The 24,362-nt window shown below is 50.9% G+C and overlaps 2 protein-coding genes and 1 pseudogene across 2 annotated transcripts in view; all 3 read right to left on the reverse strand.

Annotated features, from left to right (window-relative positions):
- Window positions 1–18,360, reverse strand: part of ITGA1 (integrin subunit alpha 1) — a 150,682-nt gene extending 132,322 nt beyond the window's left edge. Inside the window, exon 1 of the mRNA XM_045839909.1 lies at window positions 18,235–18,360. Coding sequence (XP_045695865.1) covers window positions 18,235–18,295 — 61 coding nt within the window. The 5' untranslated portion in view covers window positions 18,296–18,360. The remainder of the gene's footprint in view (window positions 1–18,234) is intronic.
- Window positions 3,233–5,185, reverse strand: PELO (pelota mRNA surveillance and ribosome rescue factor). Its single transcript, XM_045839911.1, has 2 exons — window positions 4,130–5,185; window positions 3,233–3,838 (listed from the first exon to the last, which is right to left on the reverse strand). The coding sequence occupies exons 1-2, from the start codon at window positions 4,853–4,855 to the stop codon at window positions 3,407–3,409; spliced, it is 1,158 nt and encodes a 385-aa protein (XP_045695867.1). The 5' UTR covers window positions 4,856–5,185; the 3' UTR covers window positions 3,233–3,406.
- A 5,485-nt stretch (window positions 18,361–23,845) lies between the features above and the next one.
- On the reverse strand, window positions 23,846–23,967 carry LOC123819565 (annotated as a pseudogene).
- Window positions 23,968–24,362: the final 395 nt, after the last annotated feature.

A 24,362-nucleotide genomic window follows, 5' to 3' on the forward strand; every position in this document is an offset into this window, starting at 1 on the left:
GTTCCTCCCTCCTCGAAGCCTCAGAATCACCCGAGAAATCCCCCTCAGTGTGCGATTCAACCATTCGGACCCTGCACACAGTATGCAGTTTGCTTGGAAAAAACTTTGACTTAAAAGCACAATACTCCTTTCTCAAATAATGGCTTCCACTTTGGAAAATTACTGCATACACCATTTCATCAGTTACGTTGCTAAACCGAAACCGATGAAATGATGTACGCAATACATGATTGCATACATGATACATGATTGCATCACCATGTATTGCATACATCATTTCGCTGGCATACATCATATGTTAGCATACATCATTTCGTTGTTAGCAGCAGAGAGAATTTCGGTTCCAGAATATATGAACTGCAGAAGTTAGGAGACTCCCTTCGGGTTCAGATAACCTGAAGTGGACAGAACTGGTTCTGAGGTCTAGAACAGGAAACTGAAGGTAGTGACAGAAGAAAGCAAGGACAGGGCTGCTCTAGTGTCACACGGGAGAAAAAAGATCCAACTTGTAACAAAGGAGTAGTGACGGCGGGAATCCAGACACCAAATTAGCAACGTGTTTACCATGTCAATGGGGGACCAGGAGGGCAAAGTGTAACTTGTTATGTATCATATTTAGAGTAAGATGACACAAACTGGCAAGCTTCTCCTTCCTGGTGCCTCGCAGGGGCGGCGAACACCTGTTCACAAGCGCCGTGGCAAGTGGGGATTCACAGGGCAACACTGTGTCGTCCTGAGGCGTGTTACTGGTGGTGTTTCCATCTGTTACCGCCCGGTCTTCCCTTCTTCAGGCTGCTGGGACAGGCCACTGACCCTGATTTCCAAAGAATTATGGTTCATTTTGCTTTGTAGAGAATAGTAAACATTATTAGAATGTCTGTTTTATATGCTCCTATCTCTACTTTGACATGTCTACCTAGGCACCTAGGAAGATTTACTCAATATAGTCTTGATAACGGTATAAAATGTAATTTGCCCTGGCCAGAGTGGCTTGGTTGGTTGGAATGTCATCCCATAGACCGAAAGGTCTTGGGTTCGATTCCCAGTCAGGGCACATGCCCCGGTCCCCGGTCACTCCCTGGCTGGGGTGCGTGCAGGAGGCGACTGTTCCGTGTTTCTCTCTCATGTGGATGTTTCTCTCCTTCGGTCTCTCTCCCTCCCTTCCCCTCTCTCTAAAAATTAATAAGCATATTCTCCAATGAGGAAAAAATATGCATATAAATATAACTTTTTTAAAAAAGATTTTATTTAATTTTTAGAAAGGGAAGTGTGGGAGAAAGAGAGAGAGAGAGAAACATCAGTGTGTGGCTGCTGGGGGTCATGGCCTGCAACCCAGGCACATGCCCTGACTGGGAATCGAACCTGCGACACTTTGGTTCGTAGCCTGCACTCAATCCACTGAGCTACGCCAGCCAGGGCATAAATATAACTTTTTAAAAACAGGAATTCTTAAAGACAGTTAAAGTACTTTATGCACATGAAAACACGCTTTCACTCAAAGAAGTTTTCCAGATAGTTATGCACAGCAATCAACTGGCAACGTCCGTACAACGCACTGCGTCTCAGCAGGCAGGTGCGGGGCGGAGGCCTGGACTCCGAGGGCCGTGGCCCGCACTTCTGAACAGCAAGGCCTGGACCCGTGGTTCTCAGCCCCCGGCCTACTGGAATCACCTGGAGAGCTTTTGGAAACAGCATTTCTGGGGTGAAAGGTTCTATGGTCTGAGGTCCAATCTGGTTACTGATTTTTAAAGCTCCCAAGCAGCCAAATTTGAGAACCTACAGCCCCAAATGGGTTGGTTGTTAGATTGCCCCTGGCTCCTATACTGTTAATAAAAGCTAAGAATAACCCGGACTGCACAGATTATCAGTAACAGATGCCCCAAATGTCCACATTCTTACTGAGTATATGATTATTAATCGAGTTCTAAAGTTAAGAATTTCGGTGGCTTCATTTATGTACTCTTACCAAATTATTTAATAGCATACTTTTAATATATTTGAAGGTAAGATACTTATGGAATAATCTGACTTATTTTCAGATTAGGATGTAGATATGTGAAAATGTGGTTTTAAACCATATAGAGATATCTATTTCTAATTACAGATAAAAAGTTTAGATTAGTTGGGATGTTTATAAAAAGAAAAAAAAGCAACCCAAACCTGGTACTCACAGCCACAGGAAGACCCAGCCTTGGAAAGGAAAATCAAACATCTACCGAGTAGCCATCCCTACTTGAAGTAGGCACCACCGATCCTAGAGTTTCAAACAAATTACCACTCTTCCTTCATAAGGGTTTTCCTAGTTATTGCTAAGGTGAGGTTTGTAGAAGGTCTGGCTACAATTCCATTCCAAGGGTCCCTCCCTAACGCTTAGAAATGCACATCGTACAAACCAAGTACAAAGAACATGTTAAACTCTGAGGTGTCTGCAGAAATTCCCGCATCATAGTTGAGTACTGGGGTACAAGGTCACTGCCACACACTCCGCAACTTACTCAAGCTTTCTGAACAGGCTCCTCACCCCTGAAATCAGATGCAGAGCAAGCCCAGTAAGAATGTGAACACACACAGAAACGGCGTTAAGTAGAACCGAGACAGGCCGCACAATACACACAGGGGAGCAGCACAAGAAATGAGTCCGGATGGGACTCCTTCCGGCTTTGCCACTAATCAGCAACCTAATAGCAAATCACACAGCTTAGCCTCACTTTAAAAATAAGGACACTTCCAATACGTGATCCTGGGCACCCTCCGCAGATCAAAGTTCTATGAGCTAAAAAGAACGAGTTGAGAGATTCTCTGAAGCAAATAGGATTAATTCTAATGACAAAAACCACAAGAGTTTACTTTTAACATGACTGGATTAACAGGCCCCTTAAGTAAAAAATTTGTCTTCAAGAAAAGTCTACTATTTGGCTAGCACTTAAAATAACAATAAATTTAAAAATGAAAAAAAAATGGAGTGTAAGGGAAGCGGGGGGAAAGGGATCATGAGGCAGTGCAAGAACACGATGAAGAAATCAGACAGGCACTGCAAACTGAGGGAAATGGGATACTCAAAAGCCCTTCCTAGGGAAAGCTATGCCCAAGGATAAAGGGTGGGCATTTACGATGGACCCCAAGGAGCATACAAGGACCCTTATTACACATACAAAACATTCTAAGTACTGCAAGTAGCTCATGATCTCTAGATGAAATTGTCCTACTACATAAAAATGGTAGTACCAAAAGGTTACTTCCTTTTAATTTATTTAGCTTTAAATACATGTCCTGCCAGCCACAGGACACCCGGTGTGACCGGTCCCTGTGACAGTCACAGCGCTGCCCAGGCGGCCTCCGTCACGAGGATGCTGAGAAAGCGCATCCTTAAGGAGGCTTGGGGCTGTCTCGCGGACGGTCCCAACCATCAGTCTTCCTCGGAACTGGAATCCTCCTCCTGGTCGGACAGCTCCGGCACAGGGAAGCGGAGGATGGCGGCCACCCCGGTCAGCTGGCTGAGCTGCTCCCCGGAGACGTGCAGGCTGGAGAACACCCGGACCGTGCCCGCGTTCTCCTTCACGCTGTCCACCAGCCGCACGTAGCGGCTGCGCGTGGCCACGTCCTGGTGCCTGAAGAGCTCGTCGCTGACCAGCAGCGTGTCGATGGCCAGGGCCTCGTTGGCCCTCTCCACCTGCTTGAGTCCGTAAAAGGCTCGGTCGGGCTCGTGCTGTAACATTTTATAGAAGTCGTCCAGGGCCTTCACCTCGCCGGCAGCCTTCGTGTCTGAAAGGCGGCTGGCCACCGCAGGGTCGCAGAGGGCTTCTTTGAGGGCGTACTTGTGTCCAGAGGAGGCATGCACCTGGGGTCACAGTGACAAAGGTCAGACAAAAGGCTCTCTCAGAGCACCCGTTAATCAGCCCGTGAGTATCTAAAGCCAAAAGCACCCACGGGGCTTGCTGCGTTTAAGGGCTTAAGCAAAGTTCACTGCACAAATATGCTGTCCATTTAACAGCTCATTGTGTCACTTACAATCCCGGTCAAATCAAGACTTCCTTCCCTTCTCCCAGCTCTAAAGCTTTAGAAACAGTTTCTACAACCCCCTTAGCTCATCTTTAGTGCCAGGGTCGGGGTGGGGAAGGGGAAGGCGCACCTGCAGGAACTTGGACCGGTTCTCCAGGAGCACTTTGTTGTCCGTCTTCACAGCTTGCTGGAACATGTAGTCGCAGAACTGCTCCCGCACGAAGCCCGGGCTGGCCACCAGGATGCACTTGACGACATCGAAGTTGATGTGGCGCTGGATGGCCTGGACCACCTGCTCGTAGAAGCGCTCCAGGGCCCGGTCGTGCTGGGCGCAGTTGCCCTTGCGCTTCCGGGGGATGTTCACCTCCACCTTGGCCCGCGTGAGGGTCATGCTGGGCGTGACCAGGCAGACGTGCGCCAGGCCCTCCTGCATGACCACGGCCGCCACGTCGGCGCTCCAGGCCGGGTCGCAGGCCTGCTCGATGCGCTCCAGCACCACGCTGTCCCACTGCTTCTTGGCCAGCGTGAACTGGCGGTTGGGCTCCAGCTCGATGGTGTGGTACGCGCCCATCTTCACGTACTCGTTCTCCTGGATGTTGGTGCCCTTCACGCGCAGCTGGCAGGCCTGCGAGTCGAAGTCGATGGCCTCCACGCAGAGGGTGAGCGTGGTGCGCACGCGGTTGCTGCCCACGCTGCCCGTGGACGACTCGGTCTGCACCTTGCGGATGGTGGAGGCGCGCAGGCTGTCGCCCACCTGCACCAGGTTGTAGGTGTGCCACATGTCCTCGGGCTCCTCGGGCACCAGGGTCACCTGGCCCGCGTTGTCTTTCTCGATGTCTTTCCTCACGAGCTTCATGGTCCGCTCCGGTGCGCGGGGCCGGACCGCAGGAACGGCGGGGTCCCCGCCGGCAGGGGCGGGGAGGGGACCCGGAGTCCCCGCCGGGAAGGGGGCGGGGCCTGGCTACGGGGTTCCCACCGGCGCTGCGTGGCCGGGGTGGGGAGGAAGGACTAGCTCCGACTCAAGCGGCCGAGGGAAGCACTCCAGTCCCACCTTGCTTAGCCTCGGGGCGCGCCGCGACGGGGAGGCCCGAGAAGCACCCTACCTAACAGGGTCCGACCCCCGTTCCTGCAGCCGGCGCGGACCCGGTGGCTGACGCAATGAGGACGCATGCGCAGCCCGCGTCCCCTGCTCCCCCTCCCGGCGCAGGACTGACGTCCGAGGGGAGGCGGGGCCGCTCCCTGCGCGTGCGCAGTACACGGGGAGGGGCTCCTGGCCGTAAATCTCCTATGAGAGGTGCCCAGTTCTTGCGGGAGAATCTTTTATTTTAAAGCTCAAGTCGCGCTTTGTAAATTTTCCCGTCCTTTCCAGTTTATGAAGAATCTGAAGACACATGAGAGAAAGTGCACATGTTTTTTTAAAGTTGCATGCATTTGCGGCTCTCCGCCTTCTACCTTCGGGTAAACCCAATTTCAAAACTTATCTAAAACTACAAAAAAATTCTCGAAAGTGCAGGCTTGACCCCAAAGTTGCAAACTATGCCTTGTTCTCATCATATCCACCCTCGGACGCCGCAAGCCGCCCGGACCCAGGTCCTCCAGGAGCGGCTCTCGAGAAGGACGGGTTGCGGTGGTCCGGCTCCCAGCCACGTGCTCGGCCAGCGCGCCGGCCGGACCTGGTCTGCCCGAGGTCAGGGCGCTGGTCCCGGGGACGGAGGGAACCACCGTGCAGTCTGCCCCTGGGTGGACCTCGCAGTCGCTCGCGGGGTGCCTGGGAATCCCAGAGCCCGGGACGGGCCCCCTTAGGCCCCCTCCGTTCAGCCGCGGGGGCAAAGGTTAGGCTGGGGGGTTGGGTCGCAGGAGCTCAGGCGGGGACCGTCACCGCCACTGCGGAGAGCTGAGATTTGGCAAGTTGGGCGAAAACGGACCCACCAGGACCCCCGATCTGACAGCTACAGAATTGGCTGCAAAGAAAATCCCTAAATTACGTTTGTTGGGGGGTGGGGCGGCTTGCGAGCTGGGGATTGCCTGCTAAGAAGACCAGCCAATAGTAAACGCCCGGCCAAGTTTTCGGGGGAGTTCAGACGCGGCGGGGGGCGGGGAGTCCTAAGCTCACCTGCGGTTCATGATCTTTCCTGCCTTCGTGTCCGTGGCGGGGACGGGGAAGCTGGTCACCCTGCAGGGGGAGACAGGGTTGGAAAGGAGGGATCCGACTCGGGCACAAATCTTAACACCCAAGTCTCAGTGATCTCGCTCAGAGATGGTCTGGGCACACGAAGGGTCCTCTCTGGAGCTGGGGTGCCCATCGCACCGCTCTTTATTTTGGGGCCTCTCCTCTCCCTCTCACGTCCTGCCCCGCCTTCCTGCGACACGGACCCCTCCCGAAGTTCCCAGCTCCTTGCTTTCTCCTTCCACTTCCACTTCCACTTCCACTTCCAAGAGAACCCACCGAGCAAGGAACGGATCGCCCTAACATGTGAAGGTGTCTTGCCTCTCCAAAGGACAGTGTATCTTTTTAAAAGGTGCTTATTAACCTAGAAGAAATCGCAACTGGGAGTGGGAGGGAGGGAGGGAGGCTGAGGAGAGGGAAGAGGTACTTTGACGTTCCCCTTGACCACCTTTCTAAGTACAATGGACCTATCTTCAAAGTCAGCCAAGGATTAACACGCACAGAATCCCAGCGGCAGCACACAGTACGATCTCCATAAATGTTCGGTTCTTATGAAGAGCTGTCACTTACTGAATATTCACCAGGTGCTTTCCTATGCCCTTTCTGATTCTCATCTGCAAGATCAACATGCGTTATCCTCATTTTATAGATTTAAAAAGATGGATTACAGAGAAGTTAAGAAAGGTGTTCCAAAATCATACAGCCCACACTGAAATGCAGACCAGCTTCCCCCCACCCCCTCTCCTCTTTCCGCTCCTGCAACGCGGCATTATGGTCGCCTGGAGTCACCTCTGCGACCACAAGTCCTGTGCTGTTACCCACCGCCACTTCCCCTCAACTGTCACCTTTGCCATCGAACAAAACCAACCTGCAGGGTGTGAAGGGCACCGTTCCCTTCCTCGCTCTCTCATCACTTTTTTAAAGTCTTTACCTTCTTTTCCATAGTTTTCATTTTGCCCAGCCTAGGTCACCATTAAAATCCTTGGGGGGGAAAAACACCCAATATTCTATTTTAGGAAAATACATCTTTCTATGTGTAAAACCTGTGGATAACAAGAGATGGAGGCTCGGAGCCAGGTAGAAGAATTGGAAAGAGAGAGTCCCTCATCTAGCAACTTTATGATGGCCAGGCTAATCCTGTGGACGTGCCCACAGACACGAGAGGAAATGTTTCTAAAACGTTGCGAATCCGATATTTTGACCCAGAGGCGGGAAGGGTGGAACCGAAATCCGCAGAGATAAGCTGTGGAGCGGGGAGCAGGGTGCGGTGCCGGTGAGGTCAGGCTGGGATGCTGGGTGTGCGGTGACAGAGAGGCAGTAACGTCGTGGCGCTGTGGCCACGGCACAGGATGCTGGGTACCCAGAGAGGTTGTCAACATAGAGTTGGAATTTAAAGCTGCGTAGCTAAGGAGAGACTCTCAGAGAGCAATGAGGGGACAGCTGGTTGGGGGGGAGGGGGGGCTGGAAGTGGGAGTCCTGGGAAGGCGGCGGTGACCCAGCCACTGTGTCAGACGCTGCTCAGAGGTCAAATCCAATGACACCGGAATAAGGATCATTGGCACCGTGGATGACCCTGACAGGAGCTGTTTATTGGCATGGCCGGGTGAGGGACAAGGGAAGACACTGGAAGCAGAGAGTGCAAAACAGCCGCCCTGAAAAGGCTACAGACAGTACGGTCCACCCCCGTGGCCTCCGGGCAAAGGCAGAGCTGGAAAGACAGTGCCAAGACCCCTGGTTGCAGGGGCTGGAGGGGGGAAGGGAAGGGGGATGACAAGGCAGAGCACGGGAGGTTTTTTAGGACCGTATACCATATTTGTAGGACTATAAGACACACCAGACTACAAGACTATAGGTTTTAGAGGAGCTAAATAGGAAAAATTTTTCTGAAGCAAAAAATGTGGTAAAATATTTAATAACCTGTGACCCTGCTCCACTGCACCCCTCCTCCGCCCCAGAGAGCCAGATAAGCTATAAGATACACCCCCATTTGCCTCCTAAATTTGCGGGGTGAGTGTGTCTTATAATTTGAAAAATATGGGGACTATTCTGAATGACACTGGGATGGTAGACATATGACATGCATTTGTCGAAACCCATAGAAATATACACAGATATAAACTGTGGGCTTTGGTTTGAAAGCAGTGTATCAGTATTGGTTCATCAGTTGTGGCAAGTGGACCCCACCAATGCAAGCTAGCAATAGGGGAGGGGGTATGTGTGCGGCAGGGGCAGGCTGTATGGAACTGTATCTGCTGCTTACCTTTTCTGTAACGCTAAAGCTGCTCTTTAAGAAATGCTGAAAACCCACATTGTTAAGCCTGTGAGTTTTTTTTAAAGATACTTTCCTTTTTTTAAAGATTTTATTTATTTACATTTAGAGAGGGAAGGGAGGGAGAGAGAGAGAGAGAGAGAGAGAGAGAAACATCAATGTGCGGTTGCTGGGGGCCATGACCTGCAACCCAGGCATGTGCCCTGACTGGGAATCGAACCTGCGACGCTTTGGTTCACAGCCCGCGCTCAATCCACTGAGCTATGACAGCCAGGGCCTATTCTGTGAGTTTTTAAAAAAATTTATTTAAATTATGAGGCAAACTGCTTTGGGCTCTGTTCGTAAACATGAATGTGCTTCAGTGATGGAACAGGCTACAAAATTTTTCACAGGATTACCGTTTGATCTCAAACATCTTTAACTTATTTTTTTTCTTTTACTAAAAGGAGCTTATTGCAGAGTGAGCAGATGTCTTCTCCCAGATTGTGTGTTATAATTCACTAGTTCTACACCACTCGTCACACTTTTATTTTGAGTTGTTCGGCGTCCCCATTCCTGTTCAGTGAAATCCGGATTGTCTGGCATTCAAGGCCTCCCCGGCCTGGCCTTCCCCAAGCCGAGCCCACGTCCGCACTGGTCCCCGCCCAGACCCTGCTCCGCCCCAGGCCACAGGCGGGGTCTCGGTTCCCCCACATCCTTCCTGGGAACTTCTGCTTTGCGGCCTGAGCTCACGCTCTGTCCTCTCCACTGAAAATGCCACGCCCTCTCACCGCCGCCCCCCCTAAATCCCACTCATCGGTAAGGACCAGCGTACATGGGACCTCAGACTGGAAGCCATGCATCATAGTCGTTGGAAAAGGTATCTTTTCTCCGTTACTCGGCCCTGAGCGGATCCCTCCGCTGACCGTCAGCGAGTCCCTTGCACGCCGCAGGCACTCATGCACCCAGGACGAGCTGGGCAGGTCACAGCTGCAAAGTGTGGCAGCTCTAGGGACATTATCGCAGGCGGCCCTTAAGGCACGATATGGTCACCGGCTATCGTGCACTTCATTGAATAATTTAGTTTAAAAAGTAATTCCCCTTTCTTGGGAACTGCTACAGTGATAGGGCAGTGCATGGTATTTTCATTCTCCACCAAAATAAAACCAACTGTGAGGACATGAGGAAAAGACCAAGATTCAGCTCTGTTGCTTTAAAGTCTGATTTCATAGTTAGGTGTTGGTTCTTTGAAAATAGACACCTGCGCATCAGTACCTTTATACCTATTTCTCTACAACATTTTGTTTATATTAATCTCGCTAAAAGAAAAAGAACGTTAATGCTGTTACCTCCCAAAGTTTTCTATTTGATGTTTCTGACATACTTCTTTCTAGTGTCTCCCAGCAAGAACCCCACCCGCCACCTGCGCGCTGGACCGCAGTCCCCCCCCACCCCCTCCCCGCGGCCGAGGTTGTCTGTGCGTTCTGGCGGGGTTCGGTCTCTTTTACGTAAGAATCCAGGGCCTTGGGTTCAATAATGAACGCTGTTTCAGTTCTAAAAATTGTGCTACAACAATATTTAAGAAATTAAACCCTGGCTGGCGTAGCTCAGTGGATTGAGTGTCGGCTGCGAACCAAAGCATCGCAGGTTCGATTCCCAGTCAGGGCACATACCCGGGTTGCAGGCCATGACCCCCAGCAACCACACATTGATGTTTCTCTCTCTCTCTTTCTCCCTCCCTTCCCTCTCTAAAAATAAATAAATAAATCTTAAAAAAAAAGAAATTAAAACAATACCCATAACCTCACCGTCATGTGTGTATTTTCAATTTTGCATTTAACGTTTGAATTCGATTCTTCCGAAGGCCCCCTGTCGCTGGAAAAGATGGACACCTAGCTCAATGCTTGCCCACCGAGAGTGGGCAGACCCGAGTTCCGGTCCTTTCGGGGTAGATTCAAGCAACGTTATATACGTTCTCCTGAACTCTGCTAGACGGAGGTTTTCCATTCTAAATAGTAAACAAAGTCACTTGTCCTGCCTCTCTTATTTGGCGCGGTGGATGAGGTCGGAATGAGATTGTGATACTTTGTAAACTGCTGAGGTCTGCAAACATAGAAGGTACCAGGGTGAATCTCCAAGAATGCCTGGCTCGAAGCTAGACATCTGGACCAGACGGCCACCCTGACTCAGGGATAACCCACTGGGTGCACTCCTTCACACCAGCACCGCGTCTCCCGGCCACCTTAGGTCGGTCCCGCTGCCCACAGTAGTGCATGCATCAGCCCTGCTTCCCGTGATAATGTGTTTGGAATGGTGTGCATGCCAGCAGCGGAGGTAATTCAAACAAGAGAGAAATCTTGTCTGAATGTCTTGCGCCTAGTACAGCAGGGGCTGAATCAATCTTCTTGCTTCTCTGTTGTAGTTTTGGCAATCTTACTCCCCCGCAACACATACTAATCTTCCTCCTCTTACAGTACCTTGCAGGCTCCTCCCACCATAGCTTCTTTGCCTGGCTGTTGGTTCTCTCGGACTGTGAGCCTTTTAAGGGCAGACACCACGTTTTATGTGGTTTCGTGTTCCTGGAACCCGGCAGGATAACCGGTACCCAGTCTTGGCTACAGTGCGACAGAACACGTGGTGGTTAGTTCCCCTTTAATTCAGAGCTTTACCTTGTCTGTCACTGACATTGTAAAGTTAGGAAACCACACGCTGGTTCGTAATGTCACTAACAGTGTAAAAAGATAAGTTTCTATAAACCTATTTCCATTTTTGAGATAGCCATGCTTGGATAAGAAGAGAAATGGTTAATTTAAACCCATCTCATTAAAGGAAAGATCTTAAAATCTTTAAAAACGATGCATAGCAGCAATCACTTCATTATACGCAGCTTGCAGCATGAACTTCACAGAACAAGTAGCCAGAGTTCTGGTTATGAGTATCTAGCAATAAATGCAATTGTTTATTTGGAGAGAATGTGCTAAGCTCAGATTGTGGAGCGATGCCCACGTGACTTCCACACACAAGCTGAGTGGAAGGCTGGGAGGGTTATTTAGCTAATTCAGTCAAAGGAAAAGGGAAAGTGTACATGTGTATGTATGTATGTGTGTGTGTGTGTGTGTGTGTAGGAACTTGTTGTACTCACGAGCTAAATTTCCTGTGATTAAAAATACGTACTTGCAATTGTCACCAAGCAACGCAAAACCTCCTCCCCAATAAACCAAATCTTATCGACGAAAGTGTGTGAGGGTGTGGGGTGCTTCTATTTGTGCGTACCCCTATACTTTACAGAATCATTTCACCAAAACATTTACAATAAAATGTGTAATTTTAAGGATTCGTCAATTCTCACGTGTTTTCAAGTTTTTGTATTTGGCAATCTAAAAGTATACCTAATAAGATAATTTGAAAGTACCTTGCAATTTGTATTTAGAGAATAGGATTTACAATGAAATGTGCAGATTTTAATCACCTCAGTCATTGGATATTGCAATGTGATTTAGCCACCCTGCTGACGTTTGTGTGTTTGCACGGATTTCAGCAGATCTCAGCTGATTCACACAGAGCAGATATCACCGTTCTTTTTAGTGTCTGAATGACGGCGATTTTTCAGTTCAGATTTCTCACTTGTTCTGTTTGCAGAAATCTGTCAATGTAATGCTTTAGCACTAAAATGAATTCTTCACACCAACCAGTGCATACACTTTAGCTTCCTTGCGAGACTTCGTTTAGTTTCCCTCTTCCCTGTCATGGCAGGAGCGGGTAGGAAGGTGAAACCTCGATCCCTTCCTGTACACACAGCCCTCCCGCTCACCACCAAACCACAGAAGGTTGAGGTTTGCCTAAACCAGAGTCACGGATCCTGAGCAACTGGAACTTTTTTTTTTTTAATTAATGGATTGTCCTGATGCTTCCTCTTAAAGGTATTTAGAGGAAGTTCTGCCCTTGGGATCCGGTGCGGGTGCTGGTGCCAGAGGAGCACTTAGCCTGAACCAGAGAGGAGCCTGGCTCCAGAGGAGAACTGGAAAGAGAGACAGTGTTCCACGTCTCTTGTATCCGGGGCGGGGGGGGGGGGGTTTCCAGTCTTACGATGCGGTTTGTAAAAATACAAAGAAAGGGGGCAGAGAATGGCCACGCAGGTGTGCTGTGCGTTATTGACTGTAACGATCCGATGCACGTGTCTGTGCATGCCAACCTCTAATCGTCCTGCAGTTATGATTGGGTTGGTAGCGCTTTCCCGTCTCCGTAGTGACTGAGTTATGGTGGTGCACTATTCAATGGCTCGTAACTTCCATCCAACGAGGTGTCACCGCGGGTGGGTACGTATATATTCCCGGTGGGGCTATAATTCAAGGAGACAATCTGATCCCTTGAGTGTGTTACGAGTTTGTCTGTAGTCGTTTCTTTCAGAGTGCACTCAGTAACAAAACTGTAAGTGCCTGTGCTGAGGCTGACCAAGCACCCTGCCCTCAGAGAACCTACAGCGAGCTGGGAAGACAACTGCACAATGTTTCATTGTGATTTCATGTGGGATGTTCCAGGAGCAGAGGTCCTCGGGACTCCGGGGCAGGGGGTCCAATTCAGTCCAGTGGGTTTCTTGGAAATGACATGCACGTGGGGACTTGAGCATCTGTGACAGTGTGAGTAGCTCCTATGCAAAGGCCCAGCGATGCCCGAGAAGCTGGCACCGCACCGGAGCTGCAGGCGGCTCAGTGGCGTCGAGGGCGGGCACAGCTTCGTGTCTCCGTGTCTGCGCGCTGCACTGGCTCTGGGAGCGAGGCGACCCCCCAGTCACAGGGCGCGGGGGGCGGGCAGTGCACGCCGACTCCAGCGTTGTGGCACCTTTCCGAGCATCTTTCGTCTCAGTGTTTAACAGGAATTGAAATGACCCTGTTTTGTGTTTCGTACAAAAGAACGGTGTCGGTAAAAATTACCATTGCGATCCCTAATTTTCTGAATACACAAGGTGGGGCAAAGGAGGTTTACTGTTATCTGTATGAAAAAATAACACAATGACTACTAATGAATAATACAAGAATACACTGTGTTTTGCATACTCACAACGGTAAACCTGCTTTTCCCCCACTCTGTATAATATTAAATAAACATGGGCTGCCTGATCTTATGAAATGTCTCGGGGGACATAGGAAAATTCATCAAGTTCAAATTCTGACGGGAAGCTCGTGGGGCTGGAGACGGGGAAACACAGGCCCAGGAGCATGCGGCTGCAGAAGTCAGATCCCCAGCGAGAGGCTCCGCCCCCAGAGCCCGCGCGTCCCAGTAGCCTCAGGGGAGCAGAACAGGCCCAGGAGTGCAGCGTGTGCATCTCCCTGACACCCGCACGGCCTACCTACTGCACCAGCAGGCCCGCGGAAGTCCTGTGGGTTTACCGCGGCCTTTACAGGTATTTTAGCGCCCTGGAGAGTAATCCCTGACCGGCCACTGTACGGTGGCCACACGGGAGGCCGTGTGTTTGTTGCAGGTGGGGGGCTGAATCCCTCCCGTATCCAGCCGCCGCCCCGCTGGGCCGCATTGCGAATGGGAGGCCTTGCCCGTGCACAGCGTCCCAGGAGAAGACCCTCGCTTCCAGGCTCACCGCGACGTTTCTAGGAAGGGGAGACCTGTCAGGTCGTTAGGGGCCGTTTGTGTCTACGTTTGTGTCCCAAATAACCAGAGAAGGTGCTCTCGTTTGGGTTAGAGACATAGTGTAAGGCAGGGGTCATCTGATTTCACCGTGTGCCTGTGAGTCACGCAGGAGACGGGCTCACACTGAGATGGCCTCGGTGGCCCGTGGCTTCAGAGCCTGGGGTCGGAGGTCAGAGGCCTGAGTGGGGCCCAGGAGTCGCCCTTCACTCTTTGTGCGACTCGGGATAAATTAAGTTAACCTCTCTGGTTTCTTTATCTCGAAAATATGGTGAGTTGTTCGAAAAATGTCCCTCTTTCTGTGGTTGAAATGAAATCGCACACTCGAAGTCCTGGGCACAGGGCCTCACACGTAATGGGGGGTCGATAAATACTGCCTTTTTCTCTGCCGGATGTTTGGTCTTTCTGCCCCCTGGAGGTTGAATTCTGCCTCTGGGCGTGACCAGTGGGTGGGCTGGGGACAACACTGGAGACCGGGAGGAGAAGGAGTGTTTCTTTCCCCTGCTCGCTCCCTGCTGGGTTTCAGTCTGGACACCAGCTGCGTTCCTGGTCCTGAGGACACAGCTCTGGTCCCTAGGACCCCCTCCCACAGCCAGAGTTCCCGGTCAGGCTGGCGGGGCGCCCTCTTCGGTCCCGGACCAGTAACGGCCTTTCTTCCCCTTGTGTGTGAGGCCTTAGGGGCTCCCTCCCCCATCTTGTCAGGCCCTCAGTAAAAAGCCCGTTTATTCAACTTTCCTCAGTGAAATCCTTTGTAAGTGCCACTAGATTTTTTCCTGGGACTTTGACAGACACCAAAGGACAATGATGACTTCATTTGGACATAAGGAAGGGTGTCTTTCCTAATGAATCGCTTTTAAATATTGGGAAACGCTAACCCTAATGGACATGTATTGGGATGGTGGCGGCTTCTTGTGACGAAAAGCCAGTTTGCAAGCCTGGGGAGAATTTGTTTAGACCACAGTGGGTGGTGGGAAGGAAGGGTGGAGTCTTCTGGGTGCATAAAACAAGCTGCTGGGTGAGAGCATTGCCCAGATATGCCGACGTGGAGAGTTCGATCCCCGGTCAGGGCACACACAAGGGATGCATCAATAAGTGCAACAATAAATTGATGTTTTTCTTTCTCTCTCTCCCTCTCCCTCCCTCCCTCTTTATCTCTAAACTCAATCAATAAAAAAATGTTTTAAAAAAACAGCAACAAGCCCTGGCTGACGTAGCTCAGTGGATTGAGCATGGGCTGCAAACCAAAGTGTCGCAGGTTCGATTCCCAGTCAGGGCACATGCCTGGGTTGCAGGCCATGACCCCCAGCAACCGCACATTGATGTTTCTCTCTCTCTCTTTCTCCCTCCCTTCCCTCTCTAAAAATAAATAAGTAAAATCTAAAAAAAAACCAGCAACAAGATCAAATCCACAGCAGCAACATGAGCAAGAGGATTATGGACACAATAAGAAACTACGACTGCTGTCGTGGGAAGTTCATGTTCAAGGGTTTGAAGGTGCAGAATCATGGTCTCCCGGAGATGCCCCTGTCCCCATCCCGGGAACCTCTAACTGTTTCCTTACCCAGCAAGACGGACCTGCCCCATGTGATTAAATTAAGGATCCCGGGGCGGGGAGATGGTCCGGGATTAATCAGGAGGGCCCACGGCAATGAGAGGCGTCCTTATCAGCGTAGGCAATAGAGTCAGAATCGGAGACAGAAAGGTGATGAAGACGAGGACTGGGGGGAAAGAGCCGACCACATGCCCCTGCCGGCTCGGAAGGAGGCCCACGCAGCCTCGGGGGATGCAGGCGGTGGCCCCGGAAGGCTGGAAGAGGGCGCTCCCTGGAGCCCTCAGCGGCAGCACCACTCTGCCGCCAGTGCCCCGACTTGGGCCCAGTGGGACTTCTGGCCAGCAGAGCCGTGCGGTCGTGAGTGTGTCTCGGGTCAAACCAGTAAATCGGTGGCTTTTGGTGACAACAGCGGCAGGACACCGATAGGAGAGTCCCGGAGATACGCGGCGCTACATCGGGGCCGACCCTGGAGGGTCAGCTGAGAAGTGGGGATTTTACCCGAAGACAGCAAAGAACTACCGTTTTTGTGATTAAAGACCGAGATATAATGAAAATGACTTGCTAGGAAGGTGGATTTCAGGTTGGGTTCAGACTGGAGACGGGAAGAGCTCCCTACAGTCCTGTGCAGGGGCAGGGCTGCTGATGAGGCCCCAGGGGAAGTGTGGGCCCTGCTCACTGCTGCGAAGGCCCGAGGAACCCGACAGTGCAGTGGCCGGCTGGGAAACCCGCCCGGGCAAAGAAGACAGACTTCGGCTCCTTGCATTGTGAAATGGGTATAAATACAGCACATGAGCAATCCGTTGCTTCTGACACAGTAACTTTTTTTAAATTCTAAATTTCAATATGATTAACATATACACACATACACATATGCACACACAAAAGGGAATGAAGTATTATAATTTCAAAATATCTATGTATTATTTTCCTTTAAATCCCTCCCTGGACTCAGCAAGGCGTATTATCCCAACAATTGCAGAAAATGCCCACTGCACAACATGCAACTTTAAGGCACAGAGAAATAAAGTGGGTGAACCTAAAAAAAGTACCTCTCTTTCTCTCTCCATATATACAACATATACACACACACACACATACATCATATATATCTGTAGACAATAATTATATGTATGCATAATAAGATCATATATAATATATATGAAATTGCAACTTCTTAATGTCTATTTTTCCTCATTCTTGTTTTTCAGAGGATAGGCAAACATCATCTGACCACCTCTGCTTCAGCGACTGCCTATGTGGTAAAATGGAAAAGGACTATTTTACTATTTGAATAGGTACTAAGCTACTCAGATTTTGCACAACAACACAAACAGGCAAGTGACCTCCAAAGAATGTGAGCTGGAAAAAGCATCCATCACAGGTCAGATGTGTAAAGGGCAGTGACGGTAGCCGATAAATTAAACCATTCACCGGCTGTGGGGCGGGTCAGGAGGTACCACTGTTTGGGTTACTGGACATTTCCTGAGTCGTGGAAAAATGTCTGGGTCAGTAGCTGGTAATGAACTCTCTTCACACCCCATCTCGCTATGTGCGGGGCGGGGGGGGAAGCTGTGATTGCTAATAATCCATCTCTAAGTAATCTTCATAAATGTTAGCAACGCTTGGCCAGACCAAACTAGCTGGATCCCCCCTGTTTCTCGTGGTAAAACGCTAAATTAACTAGTACCAAGAAGCATCCCAGCAGTGAAGACACTGAACAATCGGAGACCGACGATACAGGCGAAAGCCAGCCGCTAATTAAAACATTAACCTGGTCACTTCATTCAAGACACAAACCGCACCATCTGCCTTATCCCGTCCCCCATGACAACTTTTCCTCCTAAACCAGCGACTGCTCCGGAAGATCAGGCCATGGGTGAATCATTTGGAAAACCTTAGGAAATACTAGGATTTGACCTTGTTCTACGTTGCATACATCCACTGTGGGGTTTTTTTTTAAGTCCCTCCTCCTCAAAAATGCCTATTTATACAAATAACAATACTATATTTTGCATTTGCTAGAAGTCAGCTCCGTAATATTTACAAAGCCAATGTTCACGATTCCTGTCTCAGTTCCCCAAGGCCCCTCCTCCCGGGAGCGAACACAGAAACACATTTCAGGGCGAGAAGCAGTTCTGCCTCGCCTCCCAGCCTCTTGCAGTCGCGCAGCCGAGGAGACGGGAACACTAGACAGCGAGAAAACGCGGGGCCTCCCTCCCCTGGGCGACCTGAGAGGACGGACTTTGCCTGTCGGTCAGGAGCCCTGGAACTCCCTCCCTCCAAAAGAAAGGAGCGGGGAAAATCCCGGCAGCACAGACCTAAAATACAGAGCAAACTGTCAAAACAACTTTAACTTGGAAAGTCAGGTCTGCCTTGTAGAGTTTTCACCACCGCCTCCTCCTCCCTCCGCTGGGTGGAGGGCTGTGAAAAGACCGACTACAAAACTCCTGTCCGCAAACGGGACGCGAAAACTCTTTCCGTCCTCCCACTGCCGAGACCAGCCGACCCCGAGCGCCCGAGAGTGGGTCCGCGCGGCCCCCAGCTCTCTGCGCCACGGCTCCGCTCACCTCCCTCCCACCGCCCGAGCCGCTCGCGCAGGAGATGGTTAAGGAAATCGGGGTTGCTCACCGGTGAGGAGCCAGCCGCAGGCGACAGCGACCCCTGGGCGAGCGGGGCTCCGGGGGCCCATGGCCGGAGCGGCCGCAGCGCGGGGAGCGCGCGCTGGATCGCAGAGCGAGTCCCGGCAGGACCGGGCGCGGGAGGCGCGCGCGCTGGGCCCCTCGGCTCGGCCCGCCCGCCGCTGCGGGGCTACGTCGCTGGCCCGCCGGCCGGAGCGCTCAGGAGCGGCAGAGGGATCCCCGGTGCTTCTCAGTCCGCCGCACGCTTGTCACAGCCCAGACGCAGCGCCACGCCGTCCGCCCCTTCGCGCCTCGGCTGTCTGAAGTGCGCCTGGCAGCCTCCCAGGCTCCGTCCGAGACATGGACAAATAAAGCCAGCTCCGCGGGCCCGTGTTTAGGCTAAAGTCCACGAGCTGCGAGGCAAACCTTAAAGGGACATCTGCCTTTCATGGAGAGGGTGATCCCGCTGTCCGTGCCAACTCCCTAAGGTGGTAGGAAGACGGGCGCGGGCTGGCCCTTCGGGAGGATGTTGCGAGCCCCGTGGCTCCTCCTTCACCCCCCTGGCTGCTGCTCTCTGGCTCCGGGCAGCGAGGGCACTTCTAAAGTGCCGGGGCTGCCGGGCCCGACTGCGCGGAAGGAGGCGGACGGTCTGCAAGAGGGAGCAGGTCTGAGACCTCGGTCCCCGTCCTGCGCTCGCCAGAACTTGGGCGCAGTCCGCGCGCGCTGGGAGGGGCGGGCGCGGCGCGCCGGGGCTCACCCACACCGACACGCCCCCTGAGGGCTCTGCTGCCTCCTAGGCAGGGTTTGCTTGGTTTTTGGTGATTCGTGAGTAAAGGGGTGTTTGTAGCAGGGGTTTCTTTGGGGAGGACTGATAAGCGGGAGGAAATGAGGCTGGGAGGAAACGACTGGGGCAGTGGGGCGGGGGGGGGGGCGCCGGGGTGGAGGAGAAAGGGAGACAGAGCGCAAGAGGGACGCGGGAGGGAAACTTTCCCGTAGAGATGGAATGCGTGTGGGCTATTTTGTTTAAGCTGAATTAGGATGTTTGTACACTGGGGATTGAGGCTAATAAAGAACCCCGGGCGCCTCCTGCGCCACCCCCCCACCCCCCGGCCGCCTCTTGCTGGAGACTGCTGGAAGTAAGTAAGAGCGCATGAAGTCGCGTCCTTGCGGCTCCCTCCTCCCCGACTCGCGCCGTTGCGGGGGACTGAGTGGGCTCGGCGGGACGCTGGCGCTCGGTGCCCATCCCGGGAAGGCCCGTCCCTGGTCTGAGGAGTCGTCCCACCGCCCCGAGGCGAGAGCCGCGTTCGCTGGTTAGCATCGCCTCCTGCTCGCTGTTTTCCAAGCCGCGGTGTTTTCGTGGGGTCGACAGTGTCAGAGAAAGGGAGGGAGTGCGTGAGTGGGTTTGTGTTGGCAGACGGTGGAGGTAAGCGCTGGTTGTATTCACCTCCGTTGGATTCAGCAACTGATTCAGACTCTCTGGCAGCACTGGGGGTAGGCAGGGCAAGAGTGCCCCCCAAAGGAGGACCCGTTGCCGGGAACAAAGTGCCGGTGACGCCGCGCAGGCCACCCGAGGGGAGGGAGGGGAGAAGCCCACAGGAAGGACGGGGTCGGTCGCCAAACAGACGACTGTAGAGGCCAAGAGTTACAGGAGACGAGAAAGTTACAGAAGGTGAATGAAGGTCGGAGGTGGGTGGGCTGAGTGGAGAGGTCAAAGGCCATCCAGCCAGTCAGTCCCCGGACGGGTCAGCCACGGAATTCCTCCTCCGACTCAGGTCTTTGAAGTGACCCACTACCTGGTGAAGACATTGAAAATCCGCGTTTCCTTGTCTCCAGGTCTGTTTCTTCCTTCCTTCCTTCCTTCCTTCCTTCCTTCCTTCCTTCCTTCCTTCCTTCCTTTCTTTCTTTCTTTCTTTCTTTCTTTCTTTCTTTCTTTCTTTCTTTCTTTCTTTCTTTCTTTCTTTCTTTCTTTCTTTCTTTCTCTCTCTCTTTCTTTCTTTCCTTCCTTCCTTCCTTTCTCCTTCCTTCCTTCCTTCCTTCCTTCCTTCCTTCCTTCCCCTCTCTCTTTCTCCCTTTCTCCCCTCCCTCCCTTCCTTCCTTCCTTCCTTCCTTCCTACGTTCCCTTCCTTCCTTCCTTCCTTCCATTACTTAGCAGCTATATTCAGAATTGCACCAATACACCTCTAGGAAATTGCATTGTGCTTGAATCTCCTTCTCCCTCCCTTCCCCTCTCTCTGAAAAGACATAAATAAGATCTTTAAAAAAATAAAAATGCTAATGAATGCTTGGTTCAAAAACACTGTTTTTTTAATTGAAGAAAACATTTTCTCTAAATTGCTCAGTTTTCAAGAACAGAAAATAGTGTTTATATTTCTGTGTGTATGTATATATATTTACACATATGTATAGACACACATGTGGACTTCTAGAGAGTTGTGATATATTGAAAGAAAAGAATAAAAGAGGAACTATAAAGTTAAATTTTATGGAAATAAAGTAGGGTTAAAACATACTTATAATATGATCAGTGTTTTAATTGCTGGAAACTTTCCCTTTCTTTTGGGGGGGGTTGATAAAGATGTTGACTTTAAATATTTCATCTCCTCTAGGACTTGCAAACTAATGGGGACCACCACCGCCACCACTGCCGAAGTTCAAGTTCATTTCCCTGTGTGTTATGAATCTGATGGCGATATTTACCGATCTGCATGTCAAATCAAGGCAAGCGTAGGCATGGAGAAAACAGCATTTGCTGAAGGATTACATTTAAAAATGCATGCTCATTGAGCTCGGGCTGCGAACCAAAGTGTCGCAGGTTCGATTCCCAGTCAGGGTACATGCCTGGGTTGCAGGCCATGACCCCCAGCAACCGCACATTGATGTTTCTCTCTCTCTCTCTATCTCTCTCCCTTCCCTCTCTAAAACTAAATAAATAAAATCTTTAAAAAATGCGTGCTCATTTTCTGAACTTCAATAAGTCTAAACACAAAGCGATGTCAGACAAGCAGTTTCCTTAAACAGCTCCATCCGGACCGACAGGAAGACTTGCCGTTGAATGAACTAAAGCTTCACGATGATGAAAACTGGGCTCACAAACTGGTGACTCCACGAGGTCACTTCATGGCAAAGGTTAAACTCTGGAGTTTATAGGGTACACTGTTTTATTTTAAATGGCAGCTAATCTGATCAGATCTTTTTTTTTTTTTTAGGGTTTTCAGAAATATGGGTGAAATTGCCCTGGCTGGTGTGGCTCAGTGGGTGGAGCGCTGGCCTGCAAAGCAAAGGATCTCCAGTTCGATTCCCAGTGAGGGCACATTTCTGGGTTGCAGGCCTGGTCCCTGGATGGGGAGGTGTGTGGGAGGCACCTGATGGGTGTAGCTCCCACACGTTGATGTTTCTGTCCTTCTCTTTCTCCCTCCCTTCCCCCCTCTCTAAAGCAAACCAAATGAAATCTTTAAAAAGAGGGAGAGAAACATGGGTGGTAATTAAAGGGACACAAAGAGGTTAGAGACTGAACTTAAAGAGTTTACAAAATGAGGCTAAAGTAATTGGGATTACTGGCCAGTAATCTCAAAAATAAAAGCACGTATTTCATACCAAGGCTTTCTCCATAGAGGGAATCTAGTATGCTGCATGGAATCGCGGGAATGAGTAAGATTTGAGAGCCAGACGGCTTCACGTCCTGGAACCACCGTGCGGGAGCTGCGTGGTTCGGGTGAAGTATCTAGTCCTCCGAGCCTCAGTTTTCTCGGATGTAGAATGGGAATGAAAACACTGCCTTTCTCTGAGACTGGTGTGAGGGTTAAATGAGACGAGCCTACAATGCATTTAGCAGGATGTCTGGGTTGAAGTAAGTACGTAATAGAAACGAATCATTCTTTTGGGTAGCAGAAGAATGAGTATCAGCTAGACGGTGGGAACAGAGGGCGGGGGGTGTCTGGGGTGGGCCCCTCGGAACTGAGGTATATTGATGGGCGTCAGAAGAGAACGTCAGTGTTTGATCAGATACCTCTCCATCCACTCCTACGGTCGTCTCTGGGATCCTCGCCTTTGGAACATTCATTTTGGATTAGGGAATTATCGTGAGGGTATCCTTGTAAAATAGGTATACTCGAAATTAACAAGGACTTGGTTTTCAAATTAGCTAGGTGTCAAAGGGATTTTTTTTAACAGGAAAAGAAAATTTTACTAAGGGTTTTGGAATACAAGAAGGTCTAGCGTCCTTTGGTAGTAAGATGGTGTGTTCTTTTTTTTTTAAGATTTTATTTATTTAGTTTTAGAGAGGGAAGGGAGGGAGAAAGAGAGAGAGAGAGAGAAACATCAATGTACAGTTGCTGGGGGCCGTGGCCTGCAACCCAGGCATGTGCCCTGACTGGGAATCGAACCTGTGATGCTTTGGTTTGCAGCCCGCGCTCCATCCCCTGAGCTACGCCAGCCAGGGCAAGATGGTGTGTTCTTAAAGCCATGAGTAAAATAAGGTTCTCCCACCTGAGTAAGAGAGTGGGAGAGTTTTCCTCTCTAGTAAATACTTCTAACGTTGTTGTAAAAACAGCAAACTTACTTAAATAAAACAATGCAAAATGCTATTTTTAAACGTTAAGTATGAGGTTTCAAGTACATCTTCAGGTAGCATCAAAGCATCCCCTGTCCTCAACTCTACGATGGTAAGCCTAAGGGGTGTTGTCTAGAGCTGCGTCTGTTTTTACAAAGATTTCATGAAGATTCCGGCTTCTAAATGCTACTGTGTGTGCAAGTATCCAGGGGATGCTCTCCAAAGGCCGGGGTGGGAGCTCCCGGAGCGAAGCCGCATGGGTAGTGTGGTCCAGCTCAGCGTCTTTTAAGCTCCTGCTGTGTACGGGACGCGGCAGCAAACATGGGGCGGGGGGGCAGTGCATTTCCTGCTGAAGACCTGCTGTCCATTAGCTTCTTTCCCTTGTCGCTAGGAGCAGAAACCAGCAGTTTTGTCCTCATTCCTGACACGGACACACCTCACTTCCAGCCTGCGACACGAAGCCGTCCGGTGAAACTGCCATGTTGCTCCTGCTAGAGTCAGACTGCTCCTTCTGTAACCAAAATAAAGTCACAGTGACACGGAACTTGAACTTCACCACCAACCAGCCATTCCTTGCTTTGCTTTGTGGTTATCGCGTCATGTTCTTGTGAGTGTTTTTTCACTTAAAAAGTAAAATAGGTGTCCCTCCCGCCCTATTTCCTGAACTCGCCTGTGCCAGAAACCTGGTCCAAAGACATCTGGGCAGCTGGTACTGCTCAAAGAAATTTAACTCCAGAGGGTTGCTGTGGTGCAGTTCTCAATGTTCAGGAAACCCCCCTACAGTGCGCTGGCAGACTCCGGCATGGGTGACAAGCGAGGGCTGCCCGGGGGGAGGGAGGCCGGGCTGGGGCCCTGGCCAGGCCGGTGAGTCGTGGCATCTCTGACTCAGACCAGCCGCCGCTGCAGGGCGGCAACAGCGTTTTAGCCGCGTGGCTGGGTCCCTTAATTTGAAATGTCAATTAATTCTGTTTTCGCTGTTAGGCAGTTCTAGGATTAGGGAAGCAGAATGGCTTAGTTATTTTCCTTTAAGCAATTTCTTTTCTTTTTTCTTTTATTATTATTATAATATTTTATGGGCACCAGAGCTAACGATCACCAGCTGCCCAGATACCAGCAATTATACTTCTAAAATGTCCCGATGTCGATTCTGCACCTAGGGCAATCCAGCTGCCATTCACGACGGAAGCCCTTTGCCTTTAACTGCTTTCCAAAATGTGAGTAGGTGGGCTCTAAAACCCCAGGACCGCATCAAACAAATTATCCGTTAGTAATCACACTGAGAAGGCTGGTGTTTCTCGTCACAGCACTGGCTCCCTAAATGTACATGTGAGGAAATACTCTTCTGCATTTAACAATAAGCAAACACGTTGGGAGAAAGTGTGTCTGTCATTTGGCCCTGAAACAACAGCACTAAACAGCTTGTTTTACAGTCACGTGGCTACTTTCCACCCGTCCTCCCAGACCATAATGAATACCAAGGCAGCCAGCTCCTCATCCCTAACGCCTGCGGCCTCTGCCCCCCACGTCGGGCATTCATTCACACAGACGGGGGGTCACGTCCGCGCAGAAGGGAGTCTTCGCGTCCCGGG

Source organism: Phyllostomus hastatus, unplaced genomic scaffold (assembly GCF_019186645.2).
Source record: "Phyllostomus hastatus isolate PE091 unplaced genomic scaffold, TTU_PhHast_1.1 phas_contig_329, whole genome shotgun sequence".
Taxonomy (NCBI): domain Eukaryota; kingdom Metazoa; phylum Chordata; class Mammalia; order Chiroptera; family Phyllostomidae; genus Phyllostomus; species Phyllostomus hastatus.